The sequence below is a fragment of the Carassius auratus genome, chromosome 27 (assembly GCF_003368295.1).
Source record: "Carassius auratus strain Wakin chromosome 27, ASM336829v1, whole genome shotgun sequence".
Classification (NCBI taxonomy): Eukaryota; Metazoa; Chordata; class Actinopteri; order Cypriniformes; family Cyprinidae; genus Carassius; species Carassius auratus.
The window spans coordinates 11,468,616-11,495,068 of NC_039269.1; the positions used below are offsets into that span (position 1 = coordinate 11,468,616).

At 41.0% G+C, this 26,453-nt stretch overlaps 1 protein-coding gene across 2 annotated transcripts in view; it reads right to left on the reverse strand.

The window, feature by feature from the left end:
* The window catches only part of LOC113045490 (ski-like protein), a 28,949-nt gene extending 3,025 nt beyond the window's left edge, over positions 1-25,924 (reverse strand). Inside the window, exons 1-7 of one of the 2 annotated variants that reach the window (XM_026205888.1) lie at positions 25,817-25,924; positions 22,880-24,162; positions 5,989-6,093; positions 4,175-4,260; positions 3,627-3,772; positions 1,957-2,219; positions 178-399 (exon numbers count right to left, since the gene is read on the reverse strand). In XM_026205888.1, coding sequence (XP_026061673.1) covers positions 178-399; positions 1,957-2,219; positions 3,627-3,772; positions 4,175-4,260; positions 5,989-6,093; positions 22,880-23,995 — 1,938 coding nt within the window. In that variant the 5' untranslated portion in view covers positions 23,996-24,162; positions 25,817-25,924. The remainder of the gene's footprint in view (positions 1-177; positions 400-1,956; positions 2,220-3,626; positions 3,773-4,174; positions 4,261-5,988; positions 6,094-22,879; positions 24,163-25,816) is intronic. The other variant, XM_026205889.1, reaches the window with a different exon arrangement.
* Positions 25,925-26,453: the final 529 nt, after the last annotated feature.

Here is a 26,453-nt window from a genome sequence, read left to right on the forward strand (position 1 = left end):
TGCGTGTGTATCTGTCTTCCTGTTACTGAATCCCTCCCACACACAGATGATCTGCGCTGATACATGCAGCATATTGCATTGGGTACAGGAATAATTCACACTGGGTAGAGTTTATCATTGCATCACACAGTCATTAGGGCACGCTCAGATTGGCTCTGCTGCGGTCCACACATGTACCTGTGCGTTGTACTGCGCCTCCTGCTCTTTGGGTTGGCAGGCGCAGCTCTGCTGTCTGAGCTGCTCCAGTCGGTGTTCCAGCTGTCTCTGCTCCTGCCGCACCTCCCCCAGTCTCTGAGCATGCTCAGTGTGCACCGCCTCCAGCTCGTTCTGCAGCTCCAGCTGCTCCACAGACAACTCCCTCAGCCTGGCTGCCTCGCCCCCGCGCACTGACTCCAGCTCCTGCACACACACGCACGTCAAGAGATGCGTCAAACTATGTACGGCAAAGGTCGAGGGTTTGTAGTGGATGAGTCGGGGTGATAAAGCTCAACCGGAACATACTCCTTACTGCTCTGGCCTTCACCTTATCTCGCACTATAACAAGGTCTCTCTCTTTACTCAGAAGCAAAAAAGAGCTTCTCTGATACACAACTAGTCCATCTCCCTGGCTCTATTCCAATCTCTAGTGTGCTGCCTATTTAGAGGAGCATTTTTAAACATCACAGGCGTGCAACCCAACATGAAGGATGCTCCAAGCAGAAGGCAGCAAAATCATGCTGTGTTTTAAGATACGCGTTAGGGCCAAAATCTAGGGCAGAATCGCATGTATCATTTCACAGATGAGACAATCCCAGATGTAATATAAAAAAATGACAATTTTCTTCCAAAATGGCAGCAGGAAATGCATAAATGTGTGCCTATGCAAAGTATATATAATGGACAGATAAAACGGATTTAAAAATGGACTTTTTCATTGACTACATGTTTGCTATTTATTCTTTGTACTCCGCTTTTCAACTTCAGGTTAGATGCCATTTTTAACTTCACATAACAAATTAAAGGCAAAGGGGTTCCAAACTTTGGAATTTTCACACAAACTTGAATTTTTCATGAGAAATAAAAAATGGCATTTAATCTCTATATATAATATACATCTGCTTAATGACATTAACAAATGTATTATTATATACATTTGCTTAATTGAATTAACGAATGTATTTATTTGATATCAGAAAAGGCCCTCGAGTTGGGATTCAAACTCGGGACGCCCATAGTGCCGACTCAACTAATCAATTTAACAGGAAGAAATATTTTTTGTTCCATCTTATATTATCCTATTAGAGAGCAGAAAAAGATACAGTTGATATGGTAAAATAAAAAGAAAAAAAATATTGTAATTTAAATTTAATTTTCTAAAAAAAAAAAATACATATATTTATTTATAAATGGGTCTTTGCACAAAAGTAAAACTGCTGACTTTAAATTGTAAGCATAAGGATAGAGGTCTGTCGTAAGGGGATCAATTGTGAGCATGGTGTACAAATAGGGTGGCCATTCGTGCCATTTTCGCAGGACACGTCCTGGCCAGGATTTCTATATTGCTTAAAATATCCAGGTTTTGGCTTTGGTTTCCTGTTTACATACTTAACGACGGTAATGATCATTTGACCAATAACCTTCAGATTTTGTACGTAAATCGACCAATCGTGGTGCGTGAGAAGGTGGGATCTACAGAAAGCGGTCAAAGCGTACATGTACGTGTACATTTTAGTGTCGGACTGGAAAGCAGCATTGAGCTGACTGATCGGTGGATATTTAGGCAAATATAGAAATCCTGGCCAGGACGTGTCCTTCGAAAAAGGCACAAATGGCCACCCTATACAAAGCCAACAGGTTTCTTATGAGTTATGATGCTTCCTTAGAACCCCATGTAGACAGCAGAGAGCTCATTAAGGTTTGGAACAGAGCCTCTGTGACTCAGGAAGGGATGAGTGGTCTAATCTGACTCTGTCTCACCATCTTCAGCTGCAGCTGTTTCTGAAGGGTGGAATTCAGCTTTTCTTGCTGCCGCCGGTACATCTGGACGATCTCCAGCATGATCCTGTCCTTGTCGTCCTCCGTTCCGCTGTCCTTGCCCTCCGTGGGAACGGGGGCGTGCTGCTTGCTGCGAGGGCTGGTCTCCATGGCGACTGACGGAGGAGGATGGCGGCACTCGTTTGCTTCGTCCGCGTGGTGGGTTTTGGCCTCCTCTGCAATGGAGGAAGGAGATGTGGGAAGATCTGAGGGAAAGAGAAGAAAGAGTTAACCACACTCATGCGATCACACACACACACACCTTATCTGTCATGTGCTGAAAGTCTGTGTGACTAATTCTCTGTGGGTGTCTCTCTTTGAAGGTCAGCGTAGAGGGGAAGCGCTGGAAGTATCACACAGAAATGTGAGGCATGCAGAGGATTTCTCGATCTAAAATTTTTTACGCTGCTAAGGTGCTACGCATGCTCTACATACAAATCACCTGCAGCAGTCTAGCATGTGTGCTTAGATGAGGAACACGGGGGTCCAAAGGGACTGAGTGAGAGGGAGTAAGAGAGTTCATTTAGATGTAGGACAGGCAGGCTGCAGGTCTGGTACTGCAGAGCCGAATAACAGCCTCGCTCTGCTGCTAGCCTCCACTGTGACTAAGACCTGTCTGTCACACTCAGAAGAATGAGTCAGAGAAGGAGAACGAGAGACGGAAGGGACACGAGGGAGCCAGGATGGAGGACGGGCACATGGAAGAAAGAGAGAGAGAGCGAGACGAGAGACAGTGTAAATAAAAAATAGAGACAAATTGAGTATTAAAAGAGGGGTGGCAAACATTGAGAACTAGTATACTGAGAATGAGAGACAGATTTAAGAAGGAAGAGAGACATAGGGCACCTGGATACAAAAGAGATACATGACCAAAAGTGGTACAGATTGAGAAAAAAAGACTAAAAGTGGAGTCAGGATGGAAAATGGGTAAACTGAAGAAAGAAAGATAAGACACATGGGAGACAGAATGGAGATTGGGCGTATTTAAAGATAAGAAAGAGAAAAAATGAGAATAAAACGAGGGGGAGCCAAGATGGAGAATGGGTAAACTGAAGAAAGAAAGATGAGAGATGGAGAAGTCAGAGTGAAGAACGGGTGCATGGAAGAAAAAGGAATGGACTAAAGAAGAAAGACGGGAAGAAAGAGAAAAGGGGAGCCAGGATGGAGAACAGGTATACTGAAGGGAGATGACAGAAAAAGATAAGAAAAAGAGAGAAGGAATGCGAGGTGAGCAGTGGGCCAGAGGGAGTTGAAATAGGATCAAAAAGTGAAAAGAGGATGCGTGAGGCACAGAGAAAAAAGGAAAAAGCGAGAGACAGGCAGAAGAAGGATGGAAGGAAATGTGGCGTGCCGCGGTGGAGACTGGAGACCCCTCCCCCAGCACTCTAGAGCCATCTGACACTCAGCGGCCTATTTTCATTCGCTCTCTTCACTGGCAACTATAAAATGTGCGTTGTATTAATCATTAGCAAGACGCTCTCAGCAGCTCCTCACCCTTTAAGTGAGTCAACCACATACATGCTCATAAACTTCTGACCTTTAACAGCACACCATTCTCGTGTGTGCATATGCATTCATTTAGTAGGATAACTAAATAGTGCGGGGGTACTGACCTGTGGTGGGCTGGCTGTCGTGGGTCAGTGTTCTCCTGCTGTAGTGTTGCTTGAGCAGGGCACCCAGAACCTCATGGCTCACCTCCCCCTCCTTCCGCAGAGACACGTTAGGAGCCACCATCTTATCGTACGTGTACATGTAGTAACTGCAAACATAGCAAACACCCTCAGGCTGGTGCACATACAACGCTGAAACTCCAGCAATATCAGGAGAACTGTGGCTCTCAGGGAGCTTTTCACATGTACAGCTGAGCAGCTAATGATGCACTACAGAGCAGATCTCAATAATCAGATCAAACTGGGACAAATTAACATTTTAACATTGTCTAAAAAGATGAGTGGCATTAGAATGCTAGGGCATTGTGATTGGTTGACAGAGCACTGCTATGTGGTTATTTAGGGTCAAACACTTGCAGGTCCAAACCGAAGAGACCCGGGTTTCCGCAGAAACCCTTGATATGGTCTATATTTTGATATGGTCATGTAATTTTATTACATGCACTTGCGTGATCCTGGAACGAAGGAATGATGGGAAAAAAGGGCCATACCTTGGGTGGATGATGGGCCCATGTCCTGGTTCCTCTTTGATGTCAGGAAACAGTCGACTGAACACCAGCGAAGACTGCAAGTTGCCCTGTACACACAAACAAGTGTGTATCAATATTAATGAAGTCCTTTAAGACCGTTTGCATATGAAATGGACTGTTTGAGCTGCATTAAAATACATGTCTACACATATTTGTACATGAATAATACAGAAGTTCTTTAAGGTCTCATTACACAGATTATCAAGCGCGTTCGCACAGGAGCAGTCGAACAGCAATAATTACACACAAATGTACAAACACACAGAGGGAAACTTGGTGAGGGGAGTGAGGATGCCTGAAGCGGAGTAAACAAAGAGAGCAGTACAAACATCCTGCTGTAATATCATGTATGCATGAGAATAACTCATCCATCAGTGGCCACAGAGCACACGCTGACAGGTAGAGCATTAATGAAGAGGATGAGACAAAGACAGCATTAAGTCAAACAGCCTGGCTGGGTTTCTGGCTGTTTGATTGTTGATATACAGGCTGCGTGAGGTATACTGAGGGAGAGTGTGGCTCTGTTTTAAAGATGTTTCTCAGATGTGTCTCGTGAAGGGATCATGAGAGGACGGCCTCTGTATGCATGACTAGTGAAATAATATTTACACTACAAGCACAATGCAGTCAAAAGTCAAATAATTTGGACTTCACGTACACGTACACCTACATTTAACGTCATCCCATTTCAAACAAGTCACCTGAAAAATACACTACCCTTAAAAAGGATCATTAAAATAACATTTTATTAAAAATAATTTTAAAATGTTTCCACACAAATATTAAGCAGAATAACTGTTTCCAACATTGATAATAAGAAACAAAATGTTTTTGAGCACCATATCAGCATATTAGAATGATTTCTGATGGATCAAGTGAGAGGTAATGGATGCTGAAAATTAAGCTTTGCCATCAGAGAAATAAAACATGTTAAATTGTAATATTTTCACAGTACTACTGTTTTTACTGTATTTAATCAAATAAGTGCAGCCTTGGTGAGCATTAGAGACTTTTGTCACGCTAGCTTTACCTCTAATTACCGAACTCAAACTTTTGAACTGTAGTGTGTTAATAATAAACATTGCCCTCCACTGAAAGTGCTTAGCACAAAACAGTTTGGACCCTGTTTCACCTGACCCTGCCCAACTGTGATTAGGTCAACCCAAAATCGCCACCAGAAATGAAAACAGGAAGGACACAGGGCGACACCCAGATGGCTGTTGGGGCTTTGGCCTGTGTGAAATTAGATATTTCTGAATGAATGAGAGATTGAAAGAGAAAATGAGAGGAAGGGGTGTGAATGTGGGAGGTTTTTTCTAGGGGTGAGGTCGGGTTTGAGGCCTGCGATGAGTATGGGTGAGTAAGATAGAGAGAAGCGGTTTCCTGCTTCTGACTCTATGAGGAAGAGTGTTTGTGTGTGGATAAATGGGGAGTGGTGTGTATAAAGAGACAAGCAGAGGACGGGCCACTTGAAGAGCATTTCATTCGGAGAAATTGCTCAAAATGGTGGCTGTAGGAAAGAAAGTCCCACTGTACACTGCCTTAATTAGCCTAATTTCAGCTAAAGCTTAATTTAAGAAATAACATTTCTTATTAGTGATTAAACTGTTTTTACACACTAAGCAGTTTTGGAGATTTTATGCTGTCCCCAGTCAAGAACACATGATAATGTACTTGGAGGTCTATTGCTTAGATAAACAATAGCTGCCCGGGAGCGATGCCAAGATCCCCGTCGACTTGTATTAAAAGGACTTTGTAGTAAAATGATGGAGTACCTTAGAAGGGGACTTTTTCTCCAGGACGCTATCAGACAGCTTGCTGTTAGATGGGCAGGGTGCAGGACTGGACTTCCTCCCGCGACTGTCATCATCCACCACCTTCTGCGAGAAAACACACGACCACATGCTTCATGAGCACAAGAGTGTTAACACTTAGCTGCAAGCGTTCAGACGTGTAATACATCTGATATCACAGAGCTTGTGCACAAATCAACACATTCAATATGTCCATCACCTCCTCTGCTCAACGTGTTCGACAAACATGCTGCAAGGCTTGTACATATGTGTGTGTGCGCACGAGTCACACACCATGAATCCAGGGCAAGCTCAGTGCTGACGGTTATCAGACTCAGACTGAGCTTAATATAGCTGACACAGAAGGATAGAGCCCTTACATTCATCCGACATAACAACCGTCAACTTCTTAAGACTGTGTGTGATTCATATGTGCATTTCTAATGTTTACAATCAGTAACATCCTCTATTTGGCAGAGCAAACCAGGAAGCGTGACGCATATCCTCGTCCCTCCATCACATAGACACTAACAGTAGTGACTGGGTGAGTGCCAGAGGAGGAAGAACCATGTTTTATCTGGAGTAAATTACAACTTCCTGCAGACTACGGGATCTCCTGTTTCCTGTAGCCTTAAGGATGAATGGCGATGTCGTTGCACAACATAAAGCAGCTGTACAGTGGTGGAGTGACATGGCAACCCCACACATTTGCATTAAATGGAAGAAAATGTGCGTGTAGGAGATAGTGCTGTTTTTCTTGAGGGAAGAGGAGGACTGCAGCACGAGGGAGGGGTTGGCGGCTGCCGAGGGGGGCAGGAACAATGAGCACACTGCAGTGGTGAGCCCGTCTAACCTTGACAAGCACACACACTATGTCTGTCGGCCCATCTCTCCACACTTCACGGCCCAGCCAACACTCCCTCCTCAGCCGTGACACATGCAATCACAGAGTCTCCAATCTATCTCCTTTATGTTTACAGTCTGCCATGCGAGTTCTCGTCCGTCGAGAGCCAAGTATGCACTCTAATGTTTAAAACTGGCTCAATATGCTATGTTTGGAACACACCGCGCAGTGTACACTGTATAAAAAAAGTATACACACAGTTTTTGAGTGATTTTATTATTGCGACGTAACAGAAATTATATACAGTATACGAAATTGAACACACAATACGTTTTTAAACATTAGCATGCCACAAGGACACAAGGATTAATCGTGTTTAATTCAACACCTGGAGTCCATAACCATATTTATCTCAGGAAACAAATATGGATATTTTTGCATTTCTAATCCATTATCCAAATTAAGTCATGCAAAAGATGTTAAGATAATACTTCTAATTCATTATTCATACTAGAAATAGGTCAAATTGAGTGTGTTGCATTGTGGGATACCATTAGACACAGCACATTTCATATTAGGCCATGTGGGGCTTCTGTGCATATTGAAAACTAGCATATTATGCTGAGTATACATATATACTTTCTATCTTGCAGAAACGGCACCTAGCCATAAAGACACCACATGCACCGTTTCCTATTAGAGCTTACAATATGCTGTTCCACAGTAGAAGTAGTGCAACCTTGACGCAGGACCTTAGAGCGAAACAAACACAAATGCAAGGATTTATCTAGCTGGCCTGCAGAACATGGTGTGAGTAGTGATTGTGATAGTTGTGCGAAAGCTGTGGGTGCTGTTTACTGAGAGAGTTATTGCACTGTTCTTCTCAAGGGCATGAGTGAATTACACTTGAACAGGTGTCTCACGCGCTCCAACACACAAACACAAGATACACACTATAAATCCACCATATAAGCAACTGTGACATGATCTATAAACAAAGTGGAAAGAAAGCGCCTGCTGAGAAAGCAGTTGTAAACTACACGCTTTATAAACAACCGTTTTCTTGAATGGTTATTTCTCAAATCCTATGGATCCGGTTGTTATGAGTTTCTCTCTGTGCTCTCTTCCAGTGACGCCAGCCGTCTCTAATCTCTTTTTAATTAGTGTGTTAAAGCCCCACACACACACACATATCGTACTCTATAACACTATGTACTTGTGCACAGTTGACAAATGTAACTACGACAAATCCCTCACGACGCGACATGCGTTCAGAACAATAACACACAAATACCCAAAAAGACGCAATAAAATATGTGTGACATTCAAAACTCTGCGAAAGTGTGTGTGAGAGAGGAAGGCGGCCCACAGTTAGCATTCCTGCAGCTCACTCATTTGAAACGTTCCCCCACTGTTCTGAACTCATCTGCGCGTGCATGTTCACACGCACACATCCATCGCTCTTCAAAACCAGAGTCCTCTTCGCCCTGGATCTCTCGCTAACCTGAGAACCAAAACAATACTAGATCGAACCGAGAAAGCTTTAAACCCCCGTCAAATTCACGTGCGCTCCCTCGAAACAGGCACAACGAGGTCACTGACACACAAACACAAATTTCACTTTGGCTCTGACAATGAATGCTGAATAACATGTGCGCGCCTTACCACATCCCTCTATTACTAACTACGGAGATCCCCTGGTGAAAACAGCTACGAAAAACAACAGTACACACAGAGATTGACAGGAAAGAGTCGTAAACACACGCAAGATCTTTGCAGTTCCCGCACGAGCACGTTTTATGAGCTACGTGGTTACTGGGGAATTACGAGCCATACGGGCTGATGATGAATCTTATCTAGGCCAGCCTCACACCGTCATACAACGCAATGACCTTTGAGAGAGCGCGCGCGTGTACCGCAGGAATGCCATTTATAACGCATTATCTGTCTATTTTGATGTGTGTATAAAAGCATTTTGTTTGTGAAACTGTGTGTGTGTGGACTCGTGAGTAGATTTTTCATTGTAAGTGCCTCACACACACACAGTTTAGCACAATTCGTGTGAAAGGCGGCACACGAGGTTGATTGTGTGTCCATCTGTTGCAGCTCTGACAGAGGGTATGCATAAAGCGAAATGCAGTGCAAACGTGCAGTTTTCAGTCACAAACACACAGAGGGCTGCTGGGGCCCCTCACTGTGCCCCCTACACAGGACTCCTATTCACAGATCATTAGCACTGCAGGAAAAAAACGAAAGGGGACATTTGTAAGCTGGGTATTTGGCGGGAAAAATGTAGGTTGATTTAGAAAAAGTATTTATAATCATTTATAACCTTAAAAAACAGATAATAGACTAGCATGTTGTTTATTACATGCTATATAAGGGTTTTGAACAGTATTATGCTGTGTTGTTGTCCCATGACTTTTGGGAGATAGATCAGAAAGAAGGGTTTTGAACAACATGAAGGTGAATAAACAATGGAATAATTTTTTGTTTGGCATTTGTCATTCAAGTGTGTGTAAGAATGTCACATCAAATAATGAGTCACGAGAATCACTGAGGTTATTACTTCCGTTTCATTCATTAGACTAGAAAAGTGTTGTGCACTGCATTGTGGGACTCGGCTCAGTGCGCTCTGTGGTATACTGATGAGGCATCTTTTCCATGTGGGCTGGACTGTGGACAAAAGTAGGCCAACTTAATGTGAGCTAAAAAGATAAAACGGAGGAAGAGAGGGAACCAAAGAGATCAAAAATGGTGACAATTTCTGTTTTTCTTTACCAATGAATGTAAAATATTACATTTCATCTTTGCTAGGGTCAAGCTATTTGCAGGTCCTCAGTGAAAAAAAAAAAAAAAAAAACCCAGATGTAACAAATTCACAAAAAGAATATGTTTAATATCCAGATATACACTACAATTCAAATGTTTTTGGGTCAGCAAGTTTTTTTAATAAAAAATGAATAAATACTAATAAATTAATAAATATATTTGAAAAGGATGCATTAAATTTATTATAACAGACAGTTAAGTAAATGTTCTGAAATAATTCTATCTGATTCGATTTCTATTTTAAGCATTTTAAACTTTCTATTCAAAGAATCATGAAAAAAGTATCAAGTATCAGCTAGTTTAATATGAATAATATAAATAAACCACACAAAATTAACATATTGGATGCATCCTGTGACACTTAAGACTGTAGTAATGGCTGCTGAAAATTCAGCTTTGCCATCACAGAAATAAATAGCTTTTTTTAAAATGTATTCAAACACAAAACAATCTTTTAAACTGTTCACAATTCTACAATTTCTGACAGGCTACACTAAATTTTCGTTCCAGGGATATTTTTCATAAAAAACAAGCAGATGAATTTAAATCTAAATTCATTCATATGTAAATTGTCCTACTGAAAATAAATGTAATAACTTATGCAAGAATGCAAGAATAAAATTTACACAAATTATTGTCCCACTTGTTTTCTTGAATAAGATCCAGTGCGTGTACAGAACAGACAGAGTCAGTCCCAAACATTTTGGCTTCTTTCAGCAGTGAACAAGTTGTCACCAAAATCATTCAGGAGTGAATTCAGTAGTGAAAGCTGATCTGGAAGTGCTCGTGGCTAAACTGGTTTTGCATACACGCAAGTAAACATGCATTCCTCACATTACCTATGATGCCTATACACACACTGGAGTGCTAAAGTCCACGTCCAACAAAAACACACTAAAACAACCCAAACATTGATAATCAAACTAAAACACCTGCACAAAAAACCCGAGCAAACAACACGCCTCTAAATATCAATACGCACACACGCACAGGGATCAAACAAACAGGCTCAGACGTGCTCATTCCTAAGAGGATTTGGCTGGCAGCCTGGGGCAAATTTTTTAAGGGAAGAGGGAGGGAGACGAACATTCCGTCTAGACGCGGTCATCAATAGTGCACAGTCTGCCTGTCTGTCCCGACAGCCGTCTACACACATCCACTGATTAATCTACATCATATGACCTGATAAGAGCCGCAACCACACACACACACACACACACACATACAGACAGACCGGCCAAGTTATCCGCTCGCATACTCGCGCAGACAAAACTAACATACTGTGCCGGTGATCGTGGATTAGCTTGGAAGTCATAGCCATAAACACACAGAGGAAAGGTCTCTCCCCTCTCCCGCTCTCAGATTCCACACAGTCGAACAGAGCTCTGCCTGTTCCCTTCCCTAAACATGGGCAGCTTTAAATAGGCCTATGAATGGGAGATCTGTATGCACGCATGTTAAAACGGAGTACTCTCAAGTGTGCGCTAGTGAAAAGCAGTAACCTCATAAGCCTCCCATGGCGCGGCTGTGCTAGTCTAACACACACACACACACACGTACTCACACATGCACAAAGACACTGAGATGGAGAGGAGTCTCTGCGGTGTGTGTTCTCTGTGCTGTGGCACCCCACGGCTCATTTCAGAGGCTCAACCAGACTGTGACGTTGGAAATGCCCTACGATGCTCTCTGTAGGACGCGTGGGGGGCAGAATGTGACGACCTTTTCTTGGCAGAACACACACACAGTCTGTGAAAGCTGTGGTCAAACACACAAGAGGACAAAACACAAACATCTGGATGTTCATGTGGCAGCTGTGAATCTCTGTGTTCTTTTACAAAGGGGGTCAAAGTCAACCTTGGTTTCATTTTGACTAGCTAAGGGAGTTTTTGACTTGATCTGCAGTTTTTGTACTGACTCCAATGAAAAATGTAGCTACTTAAGTGCATGACTGATACTAGGGATGGGTCAAGGTGGTTGAATAGTCAGTCATTACGGTGTGTTTTTTTTAAAGAGCTTTGAAGATCATTTAGAAACCTTTCTCAAAAGGGTTTTAGAAGACTGTTGTAAAATGTTGAACCACTAGCATGTTAAAAACCTTTCAGAGAAGTTCTGTGTCTAAACTGTTGGGTCTAAATGAATTCATAATATACACTATTATGGTATTTATTTCTTTATTTTCTAAGAATTTAACACACTTATTCAGCAAGGACACATTAAATCAATCAAAATTTGCATTAAACATAATAAACATTTGTAAGGTTACAAAAGATTTCCAATCCAAATAAATGATGTTCATTTGAAAAATATAATGAATGTGAAATTAAATGAAATGTTTTTCCACGTACTAAATCAGAATATTAGAATAACTTCTGGAGGATCATGTGACACTAAAGACTGGAGAGTAATGGATGCTGAAATATCAGTCTTGCCATCCCAGAAACAAATTACATTTATTACTGTATTTTTGATAAAATGCAGACTTTGTGCGCATAAGGGTTTTCTCATGGACCCAAAACATTTAAAAGGTAGTTTAGCTTTTGTGCCTTTTGCTCCCATATGTTAGCCTTAACATCCTTAACATTGATACAATTCACTACAAAGAATCCTTAGAAGCATACTTTCTCTTCTGGGGAAACAAACCAAATATATTAAGAGCTCTACTATATCAAATGTTTGACCTGCTTCTCACTATCGATCACAAGCAGCAAAACTTGGCTAATGGCTATAAGGTAAAAATACAGCTTACTGCCAATAAAAAAGATGCTTCAATAGTCAGCACATGCCAAGTAATTGCACGAATAGTTATAGTTATTAATCCAAATTACTTGATATCTGTTTGTTAAACAGAATAGTCAACCAGCTGGTTATGGAAAAATCTAATACATTCCTGATATCTGATATATATTCAAAGCATGCAGTCCTCTCAAGCATTACATTAGATGTGTGAGAAGGAGCCGGTATAGGTGCATGTCTATAAACCGTGCGTATGGCACAGGAGAATCTACAACATGGCAGTTTGACACACAAAACTGGCAGAGCATTTCACTTCTGCCATCTCCAGCAGCCCCAGAGAGAAAGACAGACAGACACCAGAGACAGAGCCCAGAAGAGAGAGAGCAACTGCCCACCCACAGAGAGTCGAGTCACATACACCGATTTTGAGCTGCAGACACCACACACACACACACACACACACACACACACACACACACACACAATTTCACTCTACACACTCTACACAAGCGCCTCATGCATTTTGCATGGCAGAGCCTGTTAGTGGGCCACAGTGACTGGCTTTGCATAGAAAAAAGGAGTTGGAAAATAGAGAGAGAGAAAGAAAGAAAGAGAGAGAGAGAGCGGTGTCCTACCCATCCCTACAAGAGGAAGCTCAGCACACATCCACCCCGTTACCAGTGTACATAAACACTCACATACTATCAATCAATCAATCAATCCCAAATACAGCAGAAGATAAAGGACAGGAAAACAGGAAAACCTCACACACAGGGTGTCAGGCGCACATTTCAGTCAAAATAAACAAACATACGCCCTTGCACACAAAATAGCACACCTGAAAACCCTAAACACTCTTTGCAATGCAAAATATTTCCATCATACACTACCTTATCAACCTCAGGGTTAAAAGACGTGGACTAAAAGCCACAAAACTACACTACACCTGTCTTTCATGCTTACCAATGCTCTTTTTAAATAAAAAAATACAGCAAAAAAAGTAGTAACAAAAGTACATGTATTCTCATCAGTGTTGAAAAGAGTCATGATTTAAAAGTACAGCATTTATTTAAAATAAAAAAAAATCACTTTTGGTCAGTTTAATGCATCCTTGCTGAAAAGCGTTAGTTTCTATATTTAAAAAAATATTTCTGACCCACAACTTTGAAACAGTGATGCATACTTTAAGGTTATAGTAATACTCTCTATTCAAACACCCAAATACTGATGCAAATGCTTAGTCAAACCGTTGTGAACATGCGGTTCCATTGTAAAACTTGATGTGCAATCTTCCATTACAATCCTCAGTTCTCAAGGGGATGATAGAGTTGCCTTTAAATGTCTGCGCCAATAATGGAATATTAAGGGTTCAATACGAGCTCAATTTAAGTTCAGCTGATAGAACTTGACACAAAATGGATACCATCACAAAAAAAAAAAAATCAATTTGTATCTCCTTTTCTTTAAAAAATTTGCTAACTTTGCTTTCAGTGATGCCCTTAGATTCAAAACAGATCGGTAAAACTGTAAACTATAAAATACTAAGTATAGTCACAAGATGTAAATAATATAAATGCAAACAGGATTTTAATGTGATAAATCGCTTACAGCCATGATAATGCAACACCTAAAACCTTAGAAACAACTGTAAAATAATTGAAACCCCTTTACAGCTTGAGTTTTACAGAAGTTTTAACAGAGCAATGAATGCAAATGCTCATATTAAATTATATACAGACTCAAAACAATGGTCCCATTCATTTCCATTTTAAGAAATGAAAAATTCTTCAAACTGATGCTTCATGACAGCAGCCTGTAAAAGAAAACTTGCAGCAATTACCATTTTGAATCCAAAAATCATGACTATTAGATTCCCAAGTCCGCCATCATATTAAAGAGTTGAAACGTGTTGGGACGAGACATAAATAGGGACTGATGTACAGTATGTCAGACATGCGGGACTCTCTCTCAGAGAAATCAATAGAAAGGATGTCTTGCATTAGAGATCAATGATTACAGGACAGATGGACAGTTATTCAAATCAATGACATGTCATACAAATGTCTTTTGTTTTGCCTGAGCCAGAAAGTTAATTAAATGTGTTGAGACTCTAATTGTGTGCTGCTCTCAAGAGAGACATGAATGTGCAGGCTGGTGCTGTTGTTCAGGTTGAGGAGTCCCCCAGCTTGATGCAAGCTTGGAACAGACTGTCCTCATAGAGCCAGGAGAGCAGAGCAAGTCTACGTTTAGAGCCTCCACAGGGAGAGAAGTGAAGAGACGAGAGGGGAAGGGAGGGGAATGTACGACAGCCAGCCCCACACTCACGTTTTCTGATGCTTTGGGATATATAGGCTCAAGTGGCAGGAGAAAGAACGACAGCTGTACAGAAAAAGGTAATGTATGCTGTATGTAGCATAGCTCCGCATTCATCACAAGCCGGTGGCATTGTGCATGCATCTTCGAGCCATCTGCAGAATGACACCTCTTCCTTTGGGATAAGCTTGGTGTTAGGAAACAACAGCACTGCAGTAATAGGATGAAAATATGCAGTCTTATGAGATTGTGGTGAACCGTGGGTCGCAAACAGCAGTATAACATGAAAAGTGTAGCTGCAGGAAGCATCTTCATGACCCATTTTTGGCAACGTCCCTGATGAGGCCAGACAACCATGGCTTCTGCATTGCATTCCATCAAAAGGGTGTTTGACCACAGTGTGAGCCCATAATCGCAGCACTCTTAATGTTTTACAATGGGACATTAAGATGAATCACTAGCCAGCACAGTCAGACGGTCTTATCTGGAGCAGAGCGACACTGATTCCGCTCGTGTCCCTGTTAGGACTTGAGAACAAACTCCTACTTTGTCCCCATTAGAGGACGACGAACACTGCTGATTTTGCAAAAAGCTGGGGGGGGGGGGGGGTATATCACCAGATAAAGTTATAGTAGATCTATAGCAGTCAGTGAGGAAGCGGAAAAAGAGAGGGGGAAAATATTAGATTACACCTTAAATCTATATGTCTTTGGCGGTCAGCAGGAATGAAATGGGAAGAATAATTTAAAACGAATGGACAGATGTCAAGAGATGTTAAAAGTCTGCCTTATGTATACTACAGGACTATGGATCTAATATTAATGAATGATAAAAGGGAATGCTCTACAGAAGCTGGGACTACATGCAGCACATAAATACTAAATAGCACACAGATTGTCACACAAAGTGAACGAGGGTCAATGAAGGTGACTGAGGAATACAATACTTATAATAACACTTATATTAATGGTGCAATATATAGAAATATATATTTTATATATTATGTTTTATTTATACTTTGCTGTAATGAATGCATTCTTGTAGCTCATAAAATGGAGCATGGTGCTAGCAATGCCATGGTCATAGGATCTATTTCCAGGGAATGCAAACTAAAATGTAAAATGCAATAACTAAGACAAGACTAATGTCTACTGTTAATATGATCGTTTTGGCAGCACTGCATGCACAAATTAATGGTGAAATTGTAATTTTAATCTATTTTCTCTATACTTTTTAGTAACAAATGCATTCCTATAGATCATGGTGCTTACATTGCTAAGGTCATGGGATCGATTCCTATAGGAATGCATTACAAAATGTATACCGTCAATGTAATGGGAGTCATTTTTGGATAAAAGCATCTGCCAAGTGAATAAATGCAAATAAATTAGTGTAATCAACATTTTTATTGCTTCATCCAGTATCTTGCATATTTTTTGTGAGCTTGTCTCAATGCTGTAGAAAGAGTGCTGTAGTAAAAAAATAAAGTGCTAATATGACACAAAATACCATGGCATCAACAGCAGGCATTGCTCTTGTCTTTTAAACACTTGAGATTTATCTAACTAAAACGTGACGCCAATGCTCTCCATGGCAGTTGAACATCCTGGCTGAGTAGTTGAGCATGTCTTGACGAATCTGGGTTATCCACAGTCAGCGCCATCCTGGGGCTGTTCTGGCTGCTGGTTCATCTCCAGGGACTTGGCGAAAGACCGGTACAACAATATTCCCAGGCCGAGCACAAAGAGCAGGGCCCCCAATCTGCCCACAGCGTTCGAATGTTGAGCCAACAGGGAGGAGTATGTCGTCTTAACGGCCAACAGGAACTCTGGGCTTTATATAAATAGGACAGATTGCCAAATCACAGAGTGTGTGCTTTTTTGGGGGGGCTTTGGGGTTAGTCAGTGATTTGTTTGTGCATGAGGACAAACAGTTGGAAATAAGTGAAAAGAGCTCAGAGTGTGAGACCGCCTGAGCACATGGACTGCCACGAATCTCGATGAAGGTGAATGCGTCACATGAATAGAGCAGAAGGAAAGCGTAAAAGTGGCTGAAGCCGGCTACCCACCAGCATGTCCTGAGTTGAGCAATACATCCTTTTTTCATATACCTCACTATGATTAGTAGCCTTTATCTAACCATCTCTCATCATGTCTCCGACCAATGGATGTGCACACACCTGTCTATTTTTTTGTTTATCCAGTCGGACAATGAATCCTGACCAGACTTGACATAATAAAATAACATTTTGAAAAATAATTTCTGATTTGCAGTGATTTTTATCATTTATCATTTTGATGTAAAGGCAAATAAAAACTTGCCCTGGTTAGAAGTGGGACATTGTGTAAATCAATCTCACTCTTCTTCAGCCTGTCTCTTTCTCTTCTACATACACAGTTACTGTCTGACTGAATTCATCCACTCCAGCCAGATCAATAGTTCTCCTCAATCGCTCTCTCTCCCCCATTAACACACACTCACTGCCCTCCGTTCCCTTTACGTAAACAGAGACTGATTAGGTCATTCGGTTGCTTATTTTGAGGGGCTGAGTTGAATCCACTGGACTCTTTGATATTTACACTGGAGCAAACCCTGAGCTCAACACCCTCGATTAAACAGACAAAACCCTGAGCCTCCACCACTTCTGACCTTTCAATACCCTTCTATCTCTCACCATACACAGGCGGCATGAAGATAAAGTTCCCAAGATACAATATCGTGCTCTGCAGAAGGACGAAAATGCCATGTTTGGAGAGATCGGACAGAAAATATAAAGCAGAACAACCCTTCACAATATCGATCTAAAGGTGCGGTCACACTTACCACTGAAATTTTAATAGGAATCCCTGCAATCGGGAGTTTCGCATGTGGGTGGAAAAGTTTCCCACTTCCATTTCACTTGTGTTGAAGTTGGTCAAAAGAAATTCACCACACTGACCAGAACAGAAAGCGGCATGGTTTAGGCAGCGCTTCATGCATCGCTACACTATTGATGACAGGACCTTTTTTGCCTGCAAATTTTGCTAATGTGACCCCACCTTAGTGCTGTGGAACGAAGACTAAGGTGGAGAGAATGAGAACATATTAGCAGCAAATGGTGAAGGAATAACACGAGTAAACCTATAAACAAGTGGAGTACATTACATTATAGACACAATACAGCCGTTTTGTTAATGTTTCTTCCGAAATAAGCCAAATTGGTTGCAGAAGAAGCAACCAAGCAAAGGACAAGTTTAAAGCTTGAGTGAATCACACAGTGAAGCATTCTAACACTGTGTCCTAACTACACACAACGCTGTGACATGCGATAAAAGGTATAATTTCCATGTTAATCAGAGTTTTTGTCTTAACTAGCCATGATGGCATCGCGACATGCAAAATTCATTTTCTAGAAATGGTTTCTATTTCCACAACTTGGATCTTGAATATAAATTATAACAAAGATATACATTAAAACTGTGAATTCAATGCGAACCAACAAGTTTATTACATAAAGATGGTTATCAGTCACTTAATAATGTTAAAAAGGTTTAATATTTATGAATTATATCATGAACTTATCCATTTCATTGCAACTTGAGGGCAGTGAGCTTCCAGAGAGAGCCCGCCCACACACTCTTTTGATTGGCTATGATATTTGATTGATTCTGTTGCGTCGTAGTTTCATGACACATTTGGTGTGGACAGCAGCCAAATTGCTTGTTGTTGGAATCTTGTCATGTGGCGTGTAGTTAAGACACGGTGAAAGGATTTATTAAAAAAAATTAAATAAAGGGGCTTTCCTGAAAACACCACATATCCAATCAAATTAGGAGACTGGAAATAACTGTAGTATGATAAATGATAGACACGTGACTAAATGGAAACAGCAAAGCAAAAAAGAAGGTCTGTGGCTGATAGAGGAAGCAAAACCAGAGGAGAGAGAGAAAGAGAGAGAGAAGGTAAGAGACAAGTCTGACAAGGTACGTCACAGATGAGGTTTGTGGTCGTGGTACAGGACGAGAAAACAAAACACACAGTCACAAAGGAAAATGACAGTTTTTCTCTCATAGACTGAAAAAGGAAGGAAAGAAATACAGAAAGTGGAAATAAAAGAGTGAGATAGGGGAGAATCGGTCTCCATGCCTGTGGTGCATGAAGTCACTAATTTCACAATTACAAAAGGGAAGATAGAGAAACACAAACGGAGAGAAAGAGAGAGAGGGAAAGAGAAAGGCGGCTGTCTGGTGTCTGCACCACAGCCACCGTCTCAGCCGCTGTGTGAGATTGACAGGACTCTGTCTGCCAGACACGTCTGCACACCAATCCTCAAAACCATCACATCTTTACGTCTTTCACTGTCATACAATCATATAAACAAGACCCAAGTGGCACGATTACAATAGCTTAATGAAACGGGAAATGATGAGGAGAAACAGATCGGGTAATGTCACAAGCCTAAATGACTCAAACTTGCGTCAACAAAATAAGCTGCACGGCTCACTGTACGGTTGATGTATGCTTGCTAACCATTAGGCCACAACATTTTAATTATAGAAGGAAAATCTAACATCAGATGAATCTAAACTTGGGTGTGGAGTCTAAAAATATTTGTGTTCTGACAGTGTCTGTCAGGTGGTCCCCATCTAGCCGTGAGCTTTAACAAGTTTCTCTATAGACACACAGACAGGATACAGTGCCTAGGCAACAGACATAAATACAGACATACACAAATTCGAAAGCCATCCAAGAAAGTTCTTTGGAGATCTCTCTAGAACACCCAAAATGGCAGCTGTGTGTAAAAAAAAAAAAAAAAAAGTAAACTGTTCATTTGTAAATTTGATTATTTTTTATTATTATTTTTTTTATTATGTTATTTTTTTCAGTTTACGATTTTTTTTTTTTGTATAATAATTATTTATTTTGGCACACAAAAGTGTACAGTTTCATTAAGACTTTTGTTAATGCTTTGGAAAACATTAAAGGTGTCATTGGAGTCTACATGCACTTATACATTGTGTTTGAACTGAAATGTGTGTTTGTGTGTAGAATGATAAATATCCACCCAGTGGTATTTTTTAATCTACCAAAAAAAATTTCATGAATCTTTGCAAACCGCCTTTCCTAATAATGTGCTAATTAGCGAGTTTCAGGATGAATGCAGCTAAACTGTCCCTCAGAGAGCGGCTGGAAGAGAAGGGCGGGGTCAGCAGAGCTCATTAACATTTAAATGAAAATGCTAAAAAATGGCTTGATCTGACAGGGTAAAAATGTTGTTTTTTAAGACCCTAAAGAATCATAGCAACTTGTAGAAAATGGGCATCCGATGACCCCTTTAAGAAAAAAATATCTTTATAGTATAAATCACGGGCATGTTTCAGCAGTGGCTAGAATACTCTGACTAGCTCACTAGGATTTGAAACACAGCCAGTGTCCTTGATGAAGGGGAAGAGGGCTGGTTCTGAAAAAGCTGAAGTGCCGTGTGCAGAAGTCTGGCGGTGAGGGTCTGATCGTCACCAACATCCACATGGCCACCTGTGGAAACTCTGAGTCACTTGTTCTGGCGCTCCAGCATCACAGATGTTCAGAGTGAACATTTCACCCAGTAAACTGATGAGCCTGTCTGCCCTGCTTCCCGTACAGACACACATCCACGTAACGTAGTGATTTCTTGATATGGAAGCCAGCAGATTAGTGCGCATGTGTTACTGTTCTTTATCAGCATGACCCGTGTAAGCTCAGTGTCTGAGTAATGACCTTTCACGCAGGCACATATGTCTGGAACGGTTTACAGTTCCTTCAAAAGCCGTTTAACACAAAAATGTAAGCACCTGTTTCTTTAACACCGCTTCACTCCTAATCAGCGCTGTTACTGTTAACTGAAACTACATCTAAATTTGTTAAAAATAATTTATTGTAAATCAAATAAATCTAAAATAAAATACAAATATTCGTTGGAAGTTAAAATTATGAAATTAAATTATGAAATTATTGAAATTAATTTATTTCAGTTTTAGCTTTAATCATTTTAATTTCATAATTTTAAGAAGTGTACTTAATATTATTTTTGATTTCAGTTTTAGTTAGGTTAAAAACTAAAATTGAAACATTAGAACTATAAAAAAAAAACTAAAGCAACTACTAAAATGTAAACTAAAATTTAAATGTGAAAACTAATGAATATAAAACTAAACACGGATTCAAAATGTTAATAAATATTATATTTAATGATTAAAATAATTGAAAAATAAAAGGCCAGCCAAGAAAAATCACAAAAGAAAGAGTAGGATCCAGCAAAGCGTCAGGGCAGGTGCAAGACATTGCCAGACAGGGATGTGTCAGGAGCTCGACAGTTAACGTGTAAAGACTCACTCATATTTCTGGGAGTTTGATATCTCACCCTCAGCCGAGCGCAGCAGAGACGTTCCCTGGGGGCGTTTAGCATGTGCGTGTGAATCAATTTCATTAGTGTGTGTTAAGCATAAGTGAGCTGAGTGTTACAGTGTTACTGGCTGTTTGTGTCAGGGTTAGGTCAGTCTGTGCAGCAGATGTGACTATATCTGTATGACTGACAGACTCAAGGTCTGATTTAGTACATGAAGTGTGTGTGTGTTGGGAGGAGGGAGGGCGGAAGGAGGAATGTGGTTTTGGTGCTAGACGAGACACCAGACGGTATTTCCGGCACACTTGCATAAGCACACAGGAGAGACCGGAGACCGGGGCTTTTCTTCCTCACTTAGTCAGAACACATGCATTCGCTCGCATCAGCTCTAAACTAAAAATAATTGTGTCTACTGGAACCTTACCACACTGTTAAACCATTAACTGCTAGCACTTGCATTTGAAAAAAAAACATAAGCATTAACAACAAAAAAAGCTCTGGCTTGGTCAAGGGGGTCATGAGACATAGCTGATCAATGGGATTGAAACAATCCAGACCTTTTGTCCCCCACTAGGATGACCTTTCTATAGTTTCTAGTGCACTAGTACAGTTTGTGGAGTTTTGTTTCAAATGTCACGTCATGAAAGTGGAAGAATCTCCAGTGTTCTGACTTTATGCAATCATGCAATGTGGGCTTTTCCCAATACAATGATTGTAATACAAGTTTCCCTATTAAAAAAGGCAACTTCTACGGATGACACAAATAAAACCTTGGAATTAAGCTATTTTTCTGTGAATTTGCAATGCTTTTGATTTATTAGCTGCTATATTTAAATAACTAGAATAACAAATTGCAGTGAACGGTACAATTATTTTGCTAAACCAGTGTGTGTATAATTATGATTATAAGTTAAAATAATATGATATCAAATACAAGTTTACAGTATCAAGCATTACATCAAACTGGTTTCGTATTGCTAAAAAAATAATTTCAGCTCACACTGAAAGCCTTGGAACATTCAAGAACATAACATTCATAAAAAAATTACTAAAATAAACAAAAAACATGAGATTATTAATCATGACAATGCCACTATACAGCAAAAATACTAGTCTTTGCTGTTAAATTTCAAGATATTTAAATTATACTAGTAAACACATTAATTTAACCTAAATAAAATAATAAAACAATTTTTATTAACTCTAAAATGCAAAAATCTGAAGATCTAACAATGATCAAATGCAAAACAAACTTAACAGGATAAAAAAAAATGAAAGAAAGAAATAAGAAAAATTTACATTAATTGTTAATGTTAAATGTTAATTTGTGGATTTTAGATTTTAAATTTTATGTTTGATATATTTTATTTTACATTTTTGTTACATTTTGCATTATTATCACCTTCATCAGTTTATTTTAATTTTATAATACTGCATTAAAGGTAAAAATCTACACTCTTATGTAAATTATATCAAATTTAAGGATGTGCTATGCAGATGCACCCCCCAAAGATGGCCCTCTTCTGACCTTTGAGGATAATGTACTTCCCCTTCAGCCAGACCAACTGGAATTCCCTCCCTCCTGCCATACGTCCCCACCTGCCTCGTGCCACCTCATAAAATTGGGTCAGCACTAGTTTATCAAAACAACTGCAGCCTGGCCCAGACAATAGCAAACAGTCTCCTCTGTAGACTATCACACATTACCATCTGGTCACACACGTGCAAATCCACTTGCAAAACTTGACCTTAGCGAATGAGCAAACATGGAAGAAAAAGACACTTACTTTGTCCAGAGGCCTCTTAAGCTGGTAGTGAAACTTCTCCTTCATCTCGTCCAGCAGCTGTTTGAGTTGTGGCTCCTCCGGCGTGCCTTCATGCTTGCGGCCTAGCTGTAAGTAGCAGGGCCACTTGGCTGAATCGAAACCCCAGTGGCAGGTCCTCTTGTCAGGGGACTTGTGTGAGTGCATTACAAAGTTCTGTGGGGAAAACAGCAGCCGGCATTCCATGCACTGAATACAAGGGACGTCCGGCTGGATGTAGAATTGGGGCACAAACAGGCCTTGGCACTTGCCCAGACATTGGTGTTCGACCTGGAAACTGGCTTCGCTCTCCTTCAGCAGGCCTTGGCCAGCCAGTTTGCTGTTGGGGTCGGCCGAGAGGATGGCGCCCGGGCGGAGCAGGGCATTGCAGAGGCGTTGGGCATCAGTTAGGGTGATCAGGCCACAGGAAGGTGCGTTGAAAGGCAGGATGCCCAGCACCTTGAGGATGTGCAGCTGCTCGGCATCGCATCGGGAACAGTAAACATAAAGTTCGTCACAGACAGCATTGATTTGCTGCAGAGAGAAATCTCGCAGCACTGAATTGAGTACCTGTGGCAGACAAAGACGCTTCTCGCCACCTACAACAAAGCAGGAGATGGACTCTCCTTCAAGCAGAGAATGGGTGAGCTCTGTGGAGCTGTCGCAGGGAACCAAGAGCGGGCCGCCTCCAAGGACTGGGGGAGACGGTAGGGGAGCCATGCCAGCAGGAGAGGCGCAGTCCTGCGCAGATTTTGCTGAGAAGGCAGCAGGACCTCCCAGTGAGCTCTGGCTGCTCAGCGTGAACTGTGCTAGAGTGTGCTTTAGGCCCGCGCTGAGATCTAAAGCCTTGGAAGCCCCCACAATGTGAAATTCTCTTTCCTCAATGTCCATTTCTGAGCTGCCGTGTTCCTCGCGCTCCTTCTTGACCTTCGGGGGCTTGGGGACGCTCTCCAGACTGTGTCGTTTCAGGTGCATCTCCGCCATTACCCGCTTTTTGATTGGTGCATCCTCCAGTCGCTCCCTGTACAGCCGCTTCATGTTGCCTTTGAATGACGTCAGGTCTTTGAAAGCGGTTTTCAGACTCGTCTGAGGGCTGGCCATGTCTGTACACAGATGATTGGTCTTTCTTGGGTGGAAAATATTTAGCTGTTCTTCAAACAGGACACTTCTGAGTTGGCCTTTCTTTCCTCACCGTGTTAAAGGTTGCAAATCCTTTTACGTCCAGCTTCATGCATGATGGTGACAGAATTAATGATCTGATGAGCTTCCTGTGAAGGAAAGTTTAAAGTTTTCATAAAGTTTAAATTGTTAAACACAGATAGCAGTAAATGGCTTAGACAATTTTTTTTGAAAAACAACGAATCAGAATGTGAAGCCACACAAATGGGCATGAAAAGATTGTCAAGGCAATAAAAAGCATAGAACAGTTTTTGTGTTGGGGCCAGAGCTACAAAATTTTTCACCTCAATCAGGATAATCTAATTCGAGAGCAATCGATCTAAAGACAGTTTCCCGGTGGTTTAGTTTTTCTCCCATTGACAGCATGCCGAATCTGTCAACGTGTCAATGCACTAACAACGTCGGTTTAACACAAAGATAACCAACAGCAACCGTAACTAACAGCGAACAGCCATTTAGTCCTGTCCAACCACAGCAGGCTTGAGATAAGATGTAATAACTGTACATAACCACCACATCTATGAAAAGATCAATCACACGAGCCATCTGTAATAGAGGAAAAGCTGACTGAATAATTTGATCGCAAAAGCCCGACATTGACGGAAACGGAATTTCCGATTATGATTATGAATGCAAAATGAGAGATCACAGCACCAAAATCAGCGCATGCCAGTGAGGTCTCGGCTAAAACCAATATGAATCGCGTTTAATTCGTAATTCACAACATGCGCCTCTGTTCCACGAACGCTAAACGACGCACACATCCACACTGGCCAATTTTAACACGGTCCCCAAATGCAAGTTCCTCGAAATAAAACGAGATTTTCGCCCTGGTTACGCTTTACCAAATTTGTATGACCGTTCGGATAGACTGGCCCTGACTGCAAACGTCGTTTCCTCGTAAACTAACCATTTTCTGACAAATGCTGTCTATTTTTAACCCTGAGCGACAGTGTAGATCTTTTTACCCCGCAAGGGCACCGCGGCTCAGTCCCCGTCTCTATCCGTCTCTCCCCTCTCGTTCTCTGGGCAAAGATGCGCTGAGCGCCCGCGGTGTGACAATCCCCATCACCGCGAAGGGAGACCCTCAACATAACTACAGAAAAATCACCCACATATATTAAATCCAAAATATGCCAAAACGACAGCGAAAGCTTGGATTTTAATCCCATTTCTGTGACTTTATACGGCAGTGAATCATTTGCCAAATTATTTAACGTTAGACTGACTGAATGAAACCGGACCCACCAAAAATGTTAAATAGCTATCGTCACAAATGCGTTTCTGTCTTTTTATTTTTCATATTAAAAGTAATACACATAATGTTGATCAGGCTGAGAATTAAAAATCAAGAACCAGATCATAAGAGCACGACGATACATCTCTTAAATATTAACGTTAAGCAATACGTTCCTTTTAAATGGCACATCACAACACATATCCCACAGATTCACACGCTACATTTAACCAACTTGGCTTAATAAGAGCACCTAAACCGGTTTTACATCTAAATCTGGCTCGCTCGTACAGACAGCTTTAGCAGTGTGGCTAGAACATTTAAACCCTTTAGCACGCGCTAACCGAGCTAACGCTTCAAATCCCGTTCCGAGCTCTTAGGACATCACATAACCATTGAAAATAATCACAAAAGATTTAAAAACACACAGGGCATCTCTTGAACCGTTTAGTAAATGCACAGAGTGTATAAGATAGCTTGTTAAAGCTTTTTTTTAAGGAACTTACCTCAGGACGATCGCTCCTGGTCCGCTGTCTCTCTCTGTCTGACCGTCAACAACACGCGCACAGACTGAAAGCCTTCAGACAGCGCGAGCGTAACGTCACGGCGGATGTCGCGCGGGCGTGTCTGTCTGTCTGTCTGTCTGTCTGTCTGTCTGTCTGTCTGTCTGTATGCCCTCCTCCCCCAATGTCTTGTGAAGTTCAGACTTGTAAGACTTCAAGTATATAAAGCTATCATTAAATGCATGTAGAGGCATCTGTTTTCACACGGGATCAATTAATGGAAGTTTTGTTTAAACAAGTTTCGATACATTTACATTCATGTTACATTTAGCCATTTAGCAGACGCTTTTATCGTAAACGGCTTACAAATAAGGACAACAGAAACCATCAAAACCAACAAAAGAGCAATAATATGCAAGTTCTATGACAAGTCTTGGTTAGCCTAACTATATTAGGCTATTATGAGCAATAAAAGCCTAATGTAACAAATGATATAGGCTACTCAAAGAGAAATCACATATGCAGACTTTTTTCATAATTTGTCTAAAGATTCAATAAACTGTTCCATTTGAAAAATTAATATTTTTATGACTATTACTTAATATTTCAAGCTTGGCCTAAATGTCTTGATTATAGCTGT